The sequence below is a fragment of the Lygodium microphyllum genome, chromosome 17 (assembly GCF_053477565.2).
Source record: "Lygodium microphyllum isolate KBCC chromosome 17, Lygodium_microphyllum_v1.1.10, whole genome shotgun sequence".
NCBI classification, from domain to species: Eukaryota; Viridiplantae; Streptophyta; class Polypodiopsida; order Schizaeales; family Lygodiaceae; genus Lygodium; species Lygodium microphyllum.
The window spans coordinates 132,581,863-132,600,411 of record NC_141151.1 but is presented as its reverse complement, the minus strand read 5'-3'; the positions used below and the strand labels follow the sequence as shown (position 1 = coordinate 132,600,411).

The window sequence follows — 18,549 nt, the reverse complement described above, 5'->3', positions numbered from 1 at the left end:
ATATGCTTCAGTTGTTGGCAGTTTAATGTATGCTATGGTTGCTACACATCCTGACATTGCCTTTGCAGTGGGAGTGGTTAGCAGATACATGGCAAACCCTGTTAAAAAACATTGGGAAGCAGTGAAAGGTATTATGAGATACCTTAAAGGCACAAAGAAGTTGTGCATCTGCTTTGGAAAGTAAAAGGCATCTATCGTTGGCTTTACGGATGCAGACTATGATTGTCATGCGGATTGCATAAAGTCCACTTCTAAGTATGTGTTTACCTTCATAAGAGAAGCAGTCTCTTGGATCTCCAAGCTACAAAAGTGTGTTGCATTGTTTACTACGGAGGCAGAGTATGTGGCTGCCACTAAGGCATGCAAGGAGGCTTTATGGCTTTCACATCTGGTGGCAAAGCTTGGCATTACAGAGTTACCTGTTCTCCATTGTGACAGCCAAAGTGCTATCAAGCTAGCATGAAATCTCGTCTTTCATGCAAAGACGAAGCACATACAGGTGAAGTACCACTTCATTAGAGATGTACTTGACAGCAAGAGCATTGAGCTTGTCTAAGTGCATACAGATGATAATCCTACAAACCTTCTCACGAAGGGTCTTCCAACAGAGCGGTTTGCTCATTCCCGACAGATGATGGGAGTTGGATAGATATATGTATTTCAGCTTTCTACATACCTAGATGTAGCTGGTTCTTTTCTCCTCTTAAGGCACATTGCCTTTAGGTGGAAGGTTGTTGGGAATAAAGACCCTCGTGCCTTTTAAATGTGCTCGGGTGTGAACACACCCTTAGAACTTGTACTTTCATATATATATCTATCTAAAAACCTAAAGTGGTACACTCGTCATTGTACCCAAAAAATCGTACTCACTCGCTACTCTCTCACTCTCTCTGCTGCTAACAGCCATTACGTGTCTCGATCCCCTCGCTCTCTAAGCTCAACAACTGTAGATACTCTCTCGGCCCCAAAAATGATGTCCCTTTCAGCATTTTTTTAACTTTATTGACAAATGGATTGGGTGCAAGTTGAGATTCCCCAATCTCCTTGGCTGATCCAAAACCCCTTACTGTGATGCAATAGGATTGCCCCTTGAATTTTACCCAAGACTTGCTTTAATTGGACCCCAAAAGAACAAGTGCTACCCCAAATCCACAATCAAATGGGTGATATCTAAATTCCCTAATAATTCTACAAATTTCAAGTGATGTCACCATTGTTGTCACCTCCATCCTCCACTCTGCCTGATGCCTCAACCATTGGTTCCACCCTCCAATCTGGCCCATCAAGGGCTGGCAACATCATCAGCTGGCTGGCCACAGCAAGAGAAGGCCCATCAGAGGCTGGCAACAAATTTCACGTGCTGCCACCACCCTCCAATCTGCCTACTGCCTCATCCATTACCTCAAACCTCCAATCTGCCTGTTGTCTATTTAACCAGCAAGAAAAGCAATTGCCTATAACCTGGGAGCATGAGAATTGTTCTCGCCAACTTGTTGATGATGTCACCAGCACCTAAAGGGGCCTTCTCTTGCTGTCGCCTGCCTGTCGATGGCTCCAAATGGCTGTCACCTAATGTAATCTATTGTTTCTGCTCATAGCATGGACCAGCAACCTTCTCTCTCCCCTCCTCTAGCTGAAAATTTATCTAAATGGCTTGAGACTAGGCCCAAAAAACGTTTTCTCAATTTGCATGGGTATTTTTGTGCATTAATTATTTAATTGATACCTAGTCCCGAGTGTCGCCACTGATACTTAGTGGTCAAAAAACTATCCTAGGGTCCAAATAGATATCAATTGACCACCAAAACCCAACTTGTATAACTTATCACACTTTTGTCTCATAGTTGTCAAGTATGAAATGTATGATATAGCAAGGTACGATTAAATACAGTACTAAATGGTACCTTATTATTTTAATAGGGACGGTATGATATTAGTACGAAAAATAATAATTTCTTTTTTTTTAAGCCAAATGTTGCCACAATTCACAATGAATGGCCTAGCATTTGAAATCCTTGTCAATTCCATGAATTTCAGATGCTCATTTTAATGTATGATGCATTCACTTGTTGGCATGGGTTGGAAGGTGGATACTAACCAATAATTTCTATAAAAATTTAGGCTTTACAATGGAGATACCTCTACTCTCCACCAAATTTGACTGAGATCTACTCAAAATGATTGAGAGATGTTGAGATCTCTTGAAAATGGCTTGAAGAAGGTAAAAGAAAGCCAAGACGAGAGAGAAATCTGATTTTCTTCACAAGAAAACCCTGAAATCTGCCTGCTGCTTGCCCAGATCTGCATTTAATGCAATCACCTACTATCACGCACCTCCAAAATATTGTCACTTGATTGACAATGCTGTTGCCAACCCTTGAAGGCTGTCTCCTTGCTGCCCTCTACCTACTAAGGTCCCCCAGATGACTGTCTTCTCCAACAAATTGTTATTCTTTCATCAAAAAATGGACCAACAACTTCCGCTCTCTCTCTCTCTCTCTCTCTCTCTCTCTCTCTCTCTCTTCCAAGCTACAAACTCACTAAATGGCTAAGAATCAGCGTCTAAAAAGGTTTTCTCGATTTACATACGGACTTTTGCCAAGTGGCAACCTTCTAGACGCATTTCTGAGCATTATCTAGCCATTTAAATCATTTTCAAAATTAAATAATCCTAAAAATTAATTCCAATCCTTCTTACCCTTCCCAAAATTAAATGTGCCCATCCATAATTAAATTGGCTAAGCCATTTGCAACATGAAGTGGTTCCCAATCTCTATTGACCCTTCGACCGGGATTGATTAATTAATTAATGCTAGTCCCTAATGTCATCACTGATGCTTATTAGCCAAACAACTGTTTGAGGGTAAAAATTGATACCAACTCACCACCAAAACCCTATTGGCATCACTAATCACAACTTCTGCCTTACATCCACTTTGAGTAAAAATTGATCAAAATTGATCAAAATTAGATCTCAAAACTGAGGCAAAAGCTTGTGCGTAACTTATCACGAACTAATCCCAAATTGATGCAAAAGTATAGTCTCCGAGCTACGATAACAACCATACTCATCTGCATATATCTCACAATGACTAATACAATGAATAGTGACCTCATGGCAAACATACTATTAACACAATACCTTGGATGCATGCCAAATACACCTGAGATCTATTGCATGCGAGAGTTGCCCACAATTGAAGAAATGGAAGTGCTACCGCCCCCGTAAGCATCAAGCAATACTCTAGACCCCACCTCTACTGAACCTAACTGAGCCCGAATTGAAGTCAACTCTACCTAAAAGGTATCTAGGTAAAGCTACAACAATTGAGGATGGTCAGCCAAGCCATCCTCTTCCATCCATTTTGCATCCATTGGTGAATAATTCTAAAACTTTGCCAAATATCTTCTAGAAACTTTAGCTCTAACATTTCTTTGCTTATGCAACAATACATAATTGCTCTCTAGAAACTACTAAGCACGTCTATGGCGATTTGCTACCTTCTTTTGCTTTTCCTGTGATCTCTGAACTACATACTTTATCTTTGCATAAGCTGTATCCAAGTTTTCCACATAACGATCAACCTCAAAGATCTTATCCTTAGTCTACAAGATAGGTCGTACCTTCTTGCCACTCTCAACCACCTCAAATGGAGCTTTGCCAGTAGAACTATGCATTGTATTATTACATGCAAACTCAACTAATGGCAAATAGTGCTCTCACTGTGTCTTGTGGTCTAAAACATAGCACCTCAAAAGATCCAATATTGTGGAATTAGCCTCTTTGGATTGACCATATGTTTGTGAATAAAAAGATTATGAGAATTTCAGTGTGGTACCTATATTCTCAAACCCCTTCCAAAATAAATTGGTCATCCAAGAGTCTCAATCACTGACAATTTGCTCTGGCATAGCATGATACTTAAAGATGTGTTGCAAATATAATTATGCCATATGATTAGCCTTAGTTTCTTCCTCACTGGAATGAAATGGACCTATTTGCTAAACCTCCATGGACCTATTTACTAAACCTCCAAATGATAGTCCATATCCCATCATTCCTTATCAATGTCCTAGAAAGCTCAAAAATAAAATTCATTGCAATGCTCTACCAAGGCCTATCTGGAATAGACAAAGGAAGCAACAAGCCCGGTATCTTTTGCCTATCATACTTCACCTTCTAACTACGTGCATGTCCTAACAAACTGCTCTATATCATGCCTCAAAGCTATCCAAGAAGAAAAATATTCCACTACCTTAACTGCGGCATCAATACCTTTATGTCCTCCATACAAAGAAGCATGACATTCAATAATCACTCTAGGTCTCAACTGCTTTGTGACAACACAATTATCCATGCATCATCAAAAATACATCTCTAAGCACAAAGTGCTCATGCCTCTCGCCATTGCAAAGCTAATCATAAACATTAGCAAAGTCCAAATTAGCAACATATTGCTCTTTCATGGCATCAAATAAAATAAAATAAAATATACAAAGAAAATTTGCCCCATCTTATATACTTCTTTGACAACTTTGTATGCGTCAAAAAATACCTAAAAGTTTGATGGTCTATTTGCACTAAAACATCAGTCCCCAACAAATAGTGGCGCCACATAGATAATGGATGAATTACAGCCAAGAGCTCTTTTTCATAGACCTGCGACTTTTTCTCTGTACCGTGGACAATTCGACCCTCATAAGCCACAACTCAACCATACTGCATAAGAATAGTACCAATGCTATTACCACATGCATCACAATGAACCACAAATGACTTTCTTACATCGGGCGACACAAACACATAATTTGAAGTTGCATTTTTCTTTAGCTTTTCAAATACTGAAATTTTCACTATTGTTCATCTAAAGGACACAATTTTCTTTTACAAAGTATGCAACAAAGATGCAATTTCAATAAACTCGCATATATACTTCCTAAAATAAGAGCACAAACCCAAGAAGCTGTGGATCTCATGAACATTCTCAAACGTAGCCATGAGCATATTGCCTCAACCTTTGTAGGGCCCATGATATAATGTGTGAATCTCATACAAAAATAATTCACTTTTTTTGTCATTAACAACCAGGCTATGCTTATGCAGCTCATTGAACACAATGTTCAAATTTTATTTTTTGTCATACTCTATGTGACCTGAACATGCAATCCATTATCCAATTAAAAGTGACAGTAGCATTCATAAGTCCAAAAGACATGACAATAACCTCATACAACCCAAAAGATATCCTAAAAGCTTTTTTAAACACATCCTCTAGTCTAAGTATAATGCGTATCTAATGGTACCCACTTTTCAAATCTATACGCTTGAATATGGCTGCCTCCTATAATCTATCCATAACATCACCGATCCGAGGGATTGGAAACTGATTCTTTATTGTGATTTTGTTCAAAGTACGATAGTCAATGCACATATGTCATGAACAATCATTTTTCTTCAACAAAAGCACTAGAGAATAAAAAAAAGATGACCTGGGCTAAAATAATCATTTTTCTTATATCTCATTTACCTGACTCATTCTCTCTTGTTGGACTGCAATGACTCTATAGGGCGGCTTATTAGATGGGCTACTACCACAAATAATATCTATGCCATGATCTTCAAGTCTTTCAAGAAGTCACTGCTCTAGAAGTGATTAAAAGAAGCAATCAAAATATATTTTTCAAAATGGCAGGTAATCCTTCTGTAACTTAGATGTATTGCCAATATTCTTACTATCATCCTTATCCTTAGTAAAAGCCAAGTATGCTGAAAAGTAATTTTTCCTTATTTCAGAAATAGCAATTGCAAATACAAGAGGGACAATTTCTCTTTTCCACTTTACATCAATTGGCCTTCATCCACCTTGATTGAGATGGAAAATACCCCAAATTCAATGATTTGCTGGTCCCTCCACTTAAATAAGCTAAAAACAGCTTCAGCCCTGTTGAATCCAAGTCTTGGAGCTTCCAATTTCTTGCATGCTTTCTAAGGCTACTACTAACCCTAATTTTTGCTACAAATTAGGGTTTACAACAGAGAAATCTGAAATTTCTCAGCCTCTTGTAATCTTAATGCTGTAATCTTAATGTAGAAAGGCCAAGAGATGAGAGAGAAAATTGAGGAGAGAGAAAATTAAGACTTTCTTCGCGAAGAGCTGAAGAAAATCTGTCATTAGCTGTTGTTACCCTGTCTCAATAACTTGTAGATGCAAAGAACTGAAAAAAATCAGTCATTTACTGTTGATGCCCTGTCTCAACAGCTTGTAGATGCTGTCACCTGCTATTGATTGGTCTTCTCCTACCCCTGGCTGCCTGAGAAGGTCCTCCAATAGCTACAAATCAAACCAGCAACATCTCCTTTCTCTCTCTTGCAAGCTGAATACACTAAAAGTATCTCTCTCCAACCTCTAAAGACGTTTTTCAATCTTGCATAGACATTTTTGACAAGTGGCATCCTTCCCAAATGGTTTTTCTAGCAATTAACACTTATGACCATTAAACGTCATTTCCCTAATATCACCAATTGACACTTACGGCCAAATGAATGACCTAGGCCAACAACTGGCACCAAATACCACCAAGTACTTATGCGACATAACTTATAGCAACTTTTACCTTTGACATCCCGTAATTTCCTCGAGTCCCAGGCTCGTAAATTTACTCTAACATCAATTACACCTCACATGTATAACATTTACTTAACCATGTCAATAAAAATTAATCCACATGGTAAGTGATGTTTCAAAAATATATGTACTCATGACACCTACACGGGCTGCCATGTCTATAGAGATGAAGTTGACTCATGTATCATTTTCAAAAAATATCAATGCATGCTGATCACTAATTTAGCCCCACGCTCTATACAACTCAATAGCATCATCTTTGAGCTAATCACTAATAACATCAAGCACTAATCCCACTAATATTTTAGACTTCTTTCCCTTAGGATCTCCTTGATTTTTTGATTTTCCAACTTGCTGCCTATTGGGATAGTCCCTTGCATCGTCACAAATGAAGCATTTATTAGCAGCCATCAATTTCCTATACTATGCCAATTTTCTTTCTTTCTTGTTTTGGTCTCTTTTCAAGCTGATTTTCAGATATGTCCCTTTTCTCAACCCTAGACAACTTGTTATTCGGCCTCTCTCCACTCTCGAGGAAGCCTAAATCCTTCCCACATACCGAAGCATCTACTGTAGTAACAATCTCTATGAGTTGATACATGCTAGAGACAATGGATTTAACGCAAAAATCGATGATTCTTTTAGACAGCCCACAAACATATTTTTCCACTTGCTCATGAAAGGTTACAGGGTGATAAGAAATGACCAACAGTAGTGCATCCCAAAACTTCTTATTATATTGCTCCAAATTCTTGCATTCCTTAGCATCTAGCTTGTTACAAGCTATCATGATGTCCACCTTAAAGGCACTTGTCAACCAATTCAATGCAAACATTTGATTGAATTGCAACTGTGTTAACAGTGCTCTACCTTGCATCTAAAGCATAGACCACCATTGCAATGCATTGCCCTTCAACAAAGTCATTGCCTTTCAAATCTTTAAAGATTCGATGAAGTTTCCCACTACATAGCCTGCATCAAATTACTAAATGAAAATCAAAGCTTTGAACCTATCTTGTGCACCACTAAAGGACTCAAACTTCACTGCTCTTCCACCCTCATCATAGTCTTTTGCTGCCCCTTTCGATATCAAGTTGTTATACACTAGCTGCTGCAAAAAGGGTGCATATGCTGAATTTACATCAAAACCAACAACAAATGGAGCATTTGCATGACCAGCACTCATTCCTTAAGCCCCATAAACATTTAGGGCTGCACATGCAATACCAAAACATGCTACTTTGTGCCCAAACATCAAAACAATGCTGCCATACATAGGGTTTTGCACATTTTCAGCTATACCCAAATACATTGGGCCTTGCACACCATGCATTGGCTCCTACATACCATAGGGTTTTGTGCCATACATTCCCATATGGGGTCCCTATCCAACCATAGCATGAAAAATTGTGCTACCACTAAAGTATCTTGACAATCCCATCATAGCATACATGCCCAGCTATCCAAAATCCATTGGATTGGCAGTTCCATGATAGCCTTGCATTTATATTCCTTGCTCCATAGGTACCAACTATTTTGCTTCATTAGCATCTTTCAGAGCTTCAAGCAGAGGCTTTGGCATTACCATCGGTGCAGCTTCTTGTCCCGAAATGTAGAAGATGGCTTCTTCTTGCCATTGCTGTCCTTATCTGCAGTATTCAAAAATCGGGTGAATTGAGCATCCTTTGCCAATTCAACAAAGAGATTTGTTGATATCCTTATCCGATTCTTGAACAAGTCATCAACTTCATCTTCACTTGCTGGTCATCCACCTCATTATGCCTTTACGGCCCCACATCTTGCCCAAGAGCAACATTTTCAACTTGTTGTCCATGGTCTAAGGCCTATCCAAAATCACACATTGAATTTCCTTCTTTCTCATGTGAGTGTCCATATTGAGAGGCATCATGACTGCTTGATTCCATCTCACTATATGAAAACATATTGCCGTAATTTCTCAACTGACCACAAAAAATCAGTATTAGCACAAAGCTTTGACTTCCAATTGGGTGCCTCAGGCCCACCAAATCAAGGGATTAAGTAGTATCCCACCGATGAAACCATGAAACCAGTCTTCCTTCTCGAATAGGGTGGTAAAACTTGATAAACTACTTAATTACAACAATTAGTAAGAAAAACATAAACTAAAAATGAATAATTTCCTTGAAAGTTCAAGGACAGTAGATCCTTTGTTGGCCCCAGAATTGGCGCCCCCTTTTGATATTTCTTTAACTTTATTGACTAATGGATTGGGTACAAGCTAAGATTTCACAATCTCCTTAGCTGATCCAAAAGCCCCTTGCTGGAGATACAATCAATACACTTTTACCGACAGCTTGCTTTGATTGGACCTCAAAACACCAAATGCTATTTCAAATTTACAATGGATTGGCTGGCATTTGAATCCATTGATAATTCTATAAATTTCAGGTGTTGAATTCAATGTATAAGCCTTCTACTCATGGCATAGGTCCCGAGATGGCTGCTAAACTCTAATTCCTACAAAAACTTGGGATTTACAATAGAATTTCCTTTGCTGTCAACCAAATTTGGCTAACATCTGCTCCAAATGGCTGAGATAAGCTGAGACCTCCCAAGAATGGGCTAGAATAGCTTAGAGAATGCTAGAGACAAAAAATTCAGAGATTTAACATAGAGAAACCCTCCAATCTACCTATTGCCTATTCAACCAATAAGAAAAGCAATCCCCTACAACTTGGGAGCACTAGAATTACTATCACCAGCCAAGTAATGATGTCGCCAGCTCTTGATGGGCCTTCTCTTGCTCTAGCTTGCCTATTGACAGCTCTCGATGGTTGTCACCCGCTGTAATATGTTGTTTTCTGCTCAGAAATTGGACCAGCAGCCTTCTCTCTCTCCCCCTCTAGTTGAAAACTGATCTAAATAGCCGAGACTAGGCCTAAAAAACGTTTTCTCAACTTGCATGGGTATTTTTGCCAAGTGGCAACCTTCTAAACCCAATTTTCAACATTACCTAGCCATTAAATGAATTTTCAGAATTAAATAATTTTGAAAATTAATTTCAGCCCTCCTAACTCTGCCCAAAATTAAATGTGTCCATCCATAACTAAATTAGCCAGGCCATTTGCAACCTAGAGTGGTCCCCAACCTCTATTGACCCTTAGATTGGCATTAATCAATTAAGTAATGCCTAATCCCTATTGCCACCACTAACACTTAGTGGCCAAACAACTGTCCTAGGGTCCAAACTAGCACCAACCAACCACCAAATCCCAGCTGGGATAACTTATCATAACTTTTGCCTTTGACATCCACTACATCCTCGAGATCCTTAGCCTATTATCATGAGATAATTGCCATATGCATCACATGTGCTAAACAACCTTGCACATTTGATTAGTGACTTAATCAAATATTATCAGCAAGATTAAAGCATCTCAAATTTTCACGTCCTCCAGACATCTAGCTTCGTCCACAACTCTAACAACAAAGAATCTAAGATGACTTCTCTGTACCGAATTCCAATGGCAAGTGGAAGCTAGTTGTAATCTCATTCTGCTTGTCTAAATCATAATAACATGGGATGGGTTTTGGCAAGAGGGATGCGGATGGGGACAGAACGGGGAATTGGAATGGAGCCAAGACTTGCCATCCCTTGTTACCATGAGAGGTGTCTCTAACATGAGGACAAGAGTGGGACAGTACGGGGCCAGGATGGGACTCACACAAGGATCTAGAAAATGGTCATCCCATGTTACTATCATCAAAATCCGCCTCCCCAACTTGATGGTGTAGCTAAACAAGGCCACTCTCCATGGCCTATCAAATGGCCCCTCCCCACTCTCTTGGATCAAACAACTTTGTATCAAACATAGCATCAAACATATGACCAAGATTTGGAGTCTGATTAGTATTCTATTGACATTAGAATGGCATTGTTAAGACACCATCGAACTTGACAACTCTCTTCAAGGAATTGATTATGTAACAATGGAGTCCCAACAACTTGAATCCGTACGATGTGCGAAATCTAAATTAGAACTTACTGGTCTTCTCATCACCATCCCTAAGCTAGGCCCAAATAGCTAATTTGCATCAAAGATAGCATCAGACACATGACCAAGATTTTCTACTCCAATTAGTATTGTATTGACATCGGATAGAACCTAGTAAGACACCATCAAACTTGATAACTATGTTACAAGGAATTGATTCTGTAACAATGAAGTCCCCACAACATCTATTTGTACTACATGCAATATCTCAATTAGAACTTGAGATCTTTTCATGACCATCCCTAAGCTAGGTCGAAATGGCTAGTTCATAAAGGAGATGCTTCACTCTTTGACCTCCTGAAGCCAACTAAAGACAGTCAACTAAAGTGAGCCCACCATCATAAAAGACACCTAGGTTCTTCTAGCATCTAGCTAGTCTATTTCAAGACCTTAAATTTCAACTTTGTATAACAAGCCACTAATGCACTATAAGTAAGAATCAAAACAATGATGTATTGCTTTAATGTTGGATAGTTTATAGTTACTAAGTCTACTTACTTCTATTAGATATTGCATTTTTTACTCTAGCACACACTCACCAAAAGGTCACTTTTCTCTAGACAGTATTACCTTAGACAGAAAGTGAAATCTTAAATCATGTGCAACAATGCGCAGAAGCATAAGAACAGAACAGAAATAAAACCTTGATGGTCTTGATCTTTCTTCCTAGATTGTTCAGAGTTCGAGTGATAGCAGCTTTTGCTCCATCTAGATGTGTCCCCCCATCACTTGTATGTATGCTATTTGCATATCCCAAAATAGTATCTGTATAAGCATCTGCACACCTACCACAGAAACATATTCATACCTTATAAACCAAAGTTCCCACAATTAAAAACTCTACACAAATGGAAACCGTTAGACTTTTGAATCAAAAAGAGAAACAAAAGACAACTGAATGAAAATCCCGAAAAAGAAATCTGGTAAGTTGAACTTGTAATTCGGTATAAAGTAAGGATGCAACCTCCAACAAGGCAGAACACTAGACCTGGATATCCACGTGGATGAACCATAGTACCAAAAACAAAAAAGGCAACCACAATTTAGATGGGAATTCCATCAAGCAACAGCAGAATGGTATTGCTGAATCTAAGTTCCCTTGTAACTATATTATATGGAATAACATAATCATCAAAACATATATACTTCCGTACAAATGTGGCACCATTTCTGAACAATTGATGACCTGGTGGGCTGAAACCAGCCTTCCCTATCAACCGAAGGGCAATTGTGCATTAGCATGCAGGCACAATGAGCTGAAAACAGTAAACCAGCAACTTAGACACTCGCAACCAGGGGAGCTAGAATGCATCTACTCAATGGAAACTACACCAATTGGCCCCAATGCCTTGTGTCCCTGCCATATTCCTTTGTGATTATTGAAGAGCTTCACAATGGCTAATTGCTCAGCTGGTTATCATTCAGGATGGAACCTAACAGCAACCAACCAGATCTGGTACACCTGAAAAGTCCCCACTGCAAACCCTAAACACTACAAATAAGTCCCAATTATACAACTGAATCCACAATGCATGCCCTTCAAAATCAGTCCAGCTTTGCACATATGCATCTGCCTCCAGTTGCTCTCACCAACAATGGCATTTTTTTTCAATGTAGACAAAGTTCTATTAATAACACCTAAGAGAAAATGATGTAAAATATAAAGTACAAACAACCCTAATAGCTAAGGGTAACATAAATTCAATGGTTGTTTGAACAACCAATCTCTCAGAGCCACCATGCAGCCTCTCCCATCTCTCACATTGACTAAGGAAGATCTTTGTGCGAATCCCTGAGAGAGTATCTATAGTGGAGACATCCTGGAGTCCCATAGCATGTCTGAACTTCATGGTCCATATGTACCATACAATAATGAAAGCAATCAGCCCAATAAACTATTGTAGCATCTAGATGAACTGTAGTATCATCTGCAGACTTCTCAATTGGGCTCCGGGATGTTCAATCTGATGTCTCCGATGCCACTGGATCTATCTGTCAAAAAAGAGCTCATGGCCACTACTACAAACAGAAACAGGAAGGCCCTACTAGGCAACCCTGTCTCACTGATCTGTGGATATTGAATCTCTCTCCTCTAGCCCCACCAACACGGATCTAGCTCTGATCCACAAATCTGACAATCCCATCCATGGCATAGTACCATCCAAAAACTCCTAATCCGCGCAGTCATAAGCCTTCTCGAAATCAAGGAGCAGCAGAATTGAGGTCTTGGTTTCTGGATCGAGCAAGAGTGGTGGACTCTCAAAAGATGAAGATGTGCACAATGTCTGTCTCAGTGGGCTGAATAATATCCGGCGTCAATAGGGCCAATATGAGACTCACCTTGGCAAGGATGTTGTAGGCAGTTCCTAGCAAAATGATCAGCCTCCACTGCTTAATCTCCAATCTGTTCCCCCTGCACTTGGAAATGAGATGGATCAATCCCTCAAATCTCCCATCTGTTCAATCTACCCCTGGGAATGAGATGGTTAGATCCCTCAGATAGTCTTTCCGGCAACCCCCTGACACCATAATCTCATGAAAAGCTGTAGTGAAGCCTAACTGATAAGATGCTAATAGCTTAAGAACTTCTGCAGTCCATCGTCTCATCAATACTTGCATTAGGGCAAGGCCGAAGGTGCCTTCTCTAGATCCTCTGTCAAAAAGGCCATCAAAAGCTGGTTATCTTGTCAGTGACCACCCTTCTAGTGCTCTACCATATTATCTCCCTATCACTCTCATAGCTGGGTAGTCTAGCCTGCAAATTGAATGAAACCTGTACTTTGATCTTGCTCTTTTCAAGGCATCAATATCTGCTCAAACAATATGCATCCTCTGAGCTACCCATCTGCAACCTGGGCATCTCTCTTGCTCGCAACCAATGATGCTCCAGCAGTCCTCTCCCTCTCTAGGCCTTGTCTCTGCCGCATCGCCTCCTTTTGGAAGGATCTAATCACTTGCACACACTCATTCAAATCTCTAGCAACATGCTCTAGAATCCTAACATGCCCTCTGACTCTCTCTCAAAGAGAACTGGCTGAACTCAAAAATGGTCCAATAGAGTCATGCCAAGAATGATGCCAAGGAAGCTGACTCTCTTGAAATCCCAATCATCCAGATAAGACCTACTAATCTCGGATAAGGTCCTTGCTCCTACTTCAATGCCTCTCTTAGAAGACTATTGTAAGCCTTTAGCTCTACCAAACTCTAGTGTGAACTGAGGATCCTGTCCTCAAACCTCAAATATAAGCTTCTCCCAGCCTCCAGGCAGCCTGCTCTCCTCCTCTAATAATCTATGTGCATTTGCCTGCACATCACAACTAAACTCAAGGAATCAAAATTCTATATTCTTTTCTAGTTCTCCTACTTGATTGCTTCCTGGTAGGAGATACTCCACTTCACTTCTTGGCGTTTCCTTGCTCTAGAAAGATGGCTAATTGCATGCAAGATGAGATTCTAGTTACTCATTGCTCAATCAGCCTATAAAGGACATGAAACATGATAGGTTTAACATAATGGCATAATCAGGTTTAAAAACTCTACAAAATGTTGTCATTCCTCATCTGTGTTAGGCTTAAGCTTTCCATCATATCCAACAAAACTTTCATGTTCCTTGTGGTTACCAGCTGATTTGGACAGGTTTGGAAGAGCAATTTCAATGGTGTTCCTCTTTGCTTGTATTAAAGGATTCATCCGCCTAGTTCAAGGTAGTTAGGTACGATCCATTCTATCTATCCAGTCCGTGGACTTCGTACGGTACAAAATGCACATAAAAAAATGTTGGATAAAATCCATTGTTTCGTATAGTCATTAAAAAATACATAGAATTTTGTTACTAGTTTTAACATGGAAGTGGCTATTCATGAGATAGACTATCAGAAGGTATTATCCATCCTATGTCCAACACTCTAGTCACAAGTAATTTTCAAGATCCAATTTCATTTCTAAGATCAAAAAAGTGTACAATCGATCAAAAAAAGAAGCTAGCTGCAATGATGGATCATGGTATGGCAAGTCACTAAGTACCAAGTGTCAAGTACAAAAAGTAGTAGAAACAAAACGAAATTGAAGGCTTAGACTCGAGGTGAGATGTGTGTAATACGAAGGCATCATGAAGAGGCTTAGGCATTGTGATAGGGATAAAGAGTATAGAGATATAGATAAAGGTAGGGGAAAGGAAAGAAGAGGAGGCAAAGGAAGAGAAAATAGAAATAGAGCTACCATTAGGGGATGAGGCACAAGAGGAAGAGGAGGATGGAGAGGTGGAGAAAAGTGAATGGCAGAGATCTAAGAGAGAAGGGTAGAGGAGGTCATAAGAGAGAGGTAGAAGAAGAGGATGTGGTAAATGAATTGCAGGTAGAGGTTAGTGAGGATAAAGAGGAAAGTGGTAAAGCAAAAAACTGGTTTCTGAAAAACAACCAACTCAAAAAAAAAAGGACGAGAATTGGACGGATCACACACATCGGACCAGACTGGATGGATTATAATATACAGATTCGGTCCGCAGACAGAAAGCAACCTGCCCTAGTTGGACTGGGCTTCTATGCACCTACAAGACTTTTGAAACAAGATGGTTCACAATGAAAGGTGAAGGTCTAACTTCCTTATCAAGGGAAAGTCTTTATCTAGACACTTCTTATAGGGGGTCTCCACACTGATGATATGCTACGACACTGCAAAATCTACAATGGTAGATGTGTCCCTTGCATTGCATGTGATGAGACTTCTTATCTCTTCAATGCTTACCAAGTGGCTCTTCAAACTCCGATTCAAAATCTGACTAGATGTCTGGCTTCATGACTTCAAAATCTATAAACTTGGCCACCATCTTACCAAGTGGCTCATTTCTTGAGTATGGCCTGCAATGACATAGTAATATATAGGCATCCATTCCTAGGTTTGAGCAAGATGCCATCAACGGCCATTTTACAGCTGAAATATCCTTGATTTTGCATTGGACTCATCTTTGATATATTTGGAGGACAAAATATCATATTCATTTTTAATTCAGGATCACATCATGCAAGCTACATTCAAGGATTATGTGGCAAATGAGTTCCATGATTTCTGTTGGTATGGTCCTCACGGCCGCTCTCTTGAAAGAGATTATCCATCAACAGCCATTTTACAGCTGAAATATCCTTGATTTTGCATTGGACTCATCTTTGATATATTTGGAGGACAAAATATCATATTCATTTTTTATTCAGCACCGCATCATGCAAGCCACATTCGAGGATTATGTGGCAAATGAGTTCCATGATTTCTGTTGGTATGGTCCTCACAGCTGCTCTCTTGAAAGAGATTATCCACTCCACCCTCGTTATAACCACTTCCAAATTCGCTTATCTTATAATTGTAGCCTTGCGGTTTTCTGTGTTGTTTTCCACATATTGAGCCTACATGGAGCAAAAAGGCCCTTATAAATATTTCTATTCTCTAATTCAAAATCCTTCATGGAGAGACACACACACACACAGAAAGAGAGAGAGAGAGAGAGAGAAAGAAAGTTAGTTATATTAACGTCTACAAAAGGCCAAATCAACCTATGAGACAAAAATGTTATATCTGAAAATTCAAGGAATTTTCCATGTCCCAAAACAGCTGACATCTAACGCTACGACTATCTAAATGGAAAATAAACAATGAACAATACATAGCTGGTGAGTACAAAATGATGTCTAACCCAATGATTTCCATCTAGCAATTGAGTGTATAACATCCTCTAACTTAATCATGCTAAATGGTTCTTTTGAATTCAATATATCTTGATAATGACTGAACATGGCATAATCCTTAATCATATCACGACTACTAAAGGCAAGGGTAACAAATAAATCCGCATAATGTTGCCTATAGCAATGGTCTAATTCCACCAAAGATTGGGTCTAATGGCCAGCTACATTTTAACTATCTGAATATTATTTCTGTTGAGATCCATCAAGGTTCTTGAAAAAAAAAATCTACATGAGAAGACTTTTATCTATGATAGCTTATCTTGCTCATATCATCCATTCTATAATTCCCGTTAGTTTTCTTTTCAGTCAATTTATCAAAAACTAGAGAGAGAGAGAGAGAGAGAGGAGGAAATTTACCAAAAAAAAAAGAGAGAGGAGGAAAAGAAGAAGAACTCAATGTCAACAATAATCTACATCTCCAACATCATATAAAAATTGAAAAGAAACTTAGTCTAGTCAAATGCCTACAAGAATTATATAAAAGTACAATCATGATGAGTTATCAATAATCTATCACTAGCTCAACTCCATTTGGCAAGGTGTGGTTGTTTTCTCCTCCATTCAAACAGCCCAACACCAAAATGCAACAGTTTCTTGTGTGTTTGCCAATTTTTTCCAAGGGCTATGGAGTACCAATTCGATGTGTTTGATGACTCCGACAAGGTGTATATTTGTTACCTTCAATTTATGGGCATTTGTTACCACCCCTATTCCCCATCCAATGGAGGATCCCAATATTGTTTCTATGATGGACCAAGCAGCCCTATGGAATCGATTAAACTCTAGAGTCTAATCCCCTCTCTTCATTGGTCTGCAAGATTATGTCCTTGTGCATGTGCACAGACTTCGGACCGCAAGAGAGATACAAACAACACTCGCTTCTCTTTATCAATGGAAATCTTTTGCGGTTAGAATAACCATAGAGAAGGAACTTCAAAAGTATTCTATTGATGGCCCTTCTTCTATGAAGGACTACACCAATAAGATGGAGGAACTACATAATCATATCTTGCATCCTTAGCAAGACTATTTCATCAAAGCACATGGCAACTTTCTACACCATTTTACTTACCTCCAAAACTCAAGACACTATTCTATGGCCAATGTTAGCTCAACTTGTTTTGGAGCACAAAAAGCAACTCAAGCAAGCTAGAGTAAGTGAATCCGGTTCTACTAAGGCTTTTAGTACATGTTTGGGCGAGGAAATCAAAAGACAACAACAAGAAGACCAAGAAAAGAAGCACGGATAGAAAAAAGCCAAGAACTAGAACTAGAACAGCACTTCGAGTCATTCTTTGAACTTTGATACAAATTTAAGAGGAAAAGCCTAAATGCCCACACTATTGAAAGGGCGCCCATCCCAAGGAGAAGTGTTGAAAGAAATACCCTCATCTTCATCCGGGAGTGAAGGATAAAACTAAATCATCTGAGCCTTCCACTACCTCTGCCCCATGTCGACAAATGGAACGGTGTGCTTTGATACCATCTTGAGAAACAATAGGGTTTGCAGAGAGAAACACAAGTGTATGAAAAACACTGAGATGAAACTCGAAAACACTAAAGAAAAAGGTAAAGAATGATGAATACTGAATCATGACGAATGAATCATGCTAATACAATGAAGTAAGCAAGAAGATCAAGCAACAACACAAAGAAGGAATCTACAATGTGAAGGGAGTGAAACACAATCCTTTGGGCAAAGCTATCAATAACAACGAAATAAGCTGATCTATGGAGAGAGCGGAAAGCAATCCTCTAGGGGGTGCAATGTTAAACTAGACACTAGAATACGAAGGATAGCAATAGAGGGAGCAAAACGTAGTCCTCACAAACTATCGGAGATACAAGATATGTTGAAAACTCTCCATAATGATAGTTACTATCAAGATGAGTGTTGGGCAGCCAATTGGAGAAGAAAACGCAAGAATGTCAATGAAGATCTCTGCACATAAGTGGTTGTAGACATGCAAGAAAACTCAAAAACACAGAAATCTAACAAAGAGGAGTTTAATGCAGATTTTCCTCTTCCATTCTCTTCTTTCATTGCAAGTCTTTCTCTTTCCTTCTCTCTCCATATTCGTCTTCCTATTCCGTTGCACACTCTCACAATTATCGAGGTAGAGATGGAAGTCGTGTTCCATTTGCCATGTA

General features: G+C 39.3%; 1 protein-coding gene across 1 annotated transcript in view; it reads right to left on the bottom strand.

The window, feature by feature from the left end:
* Nucleotides 1-18,549, bottom strand: part of LOC148022370 (DNA gyrase subunit B, chloroplastic/mitochondrial-like) — a 96,572-nt gene that overhangs the window by 9,549 nt on the left and 68,474 nt on the right. Inside the window, exon 11 of the mRNA XM_087697993.1 lies at nt 11,307-11,448. Within this exon, the coding sequence (XP_087554119.1) occupies nt 11,307-11,448 (142 nt within the window). The remainder of the gene's footprint in view (nt 1-11,306; nt 11,449-18,549) is intronic.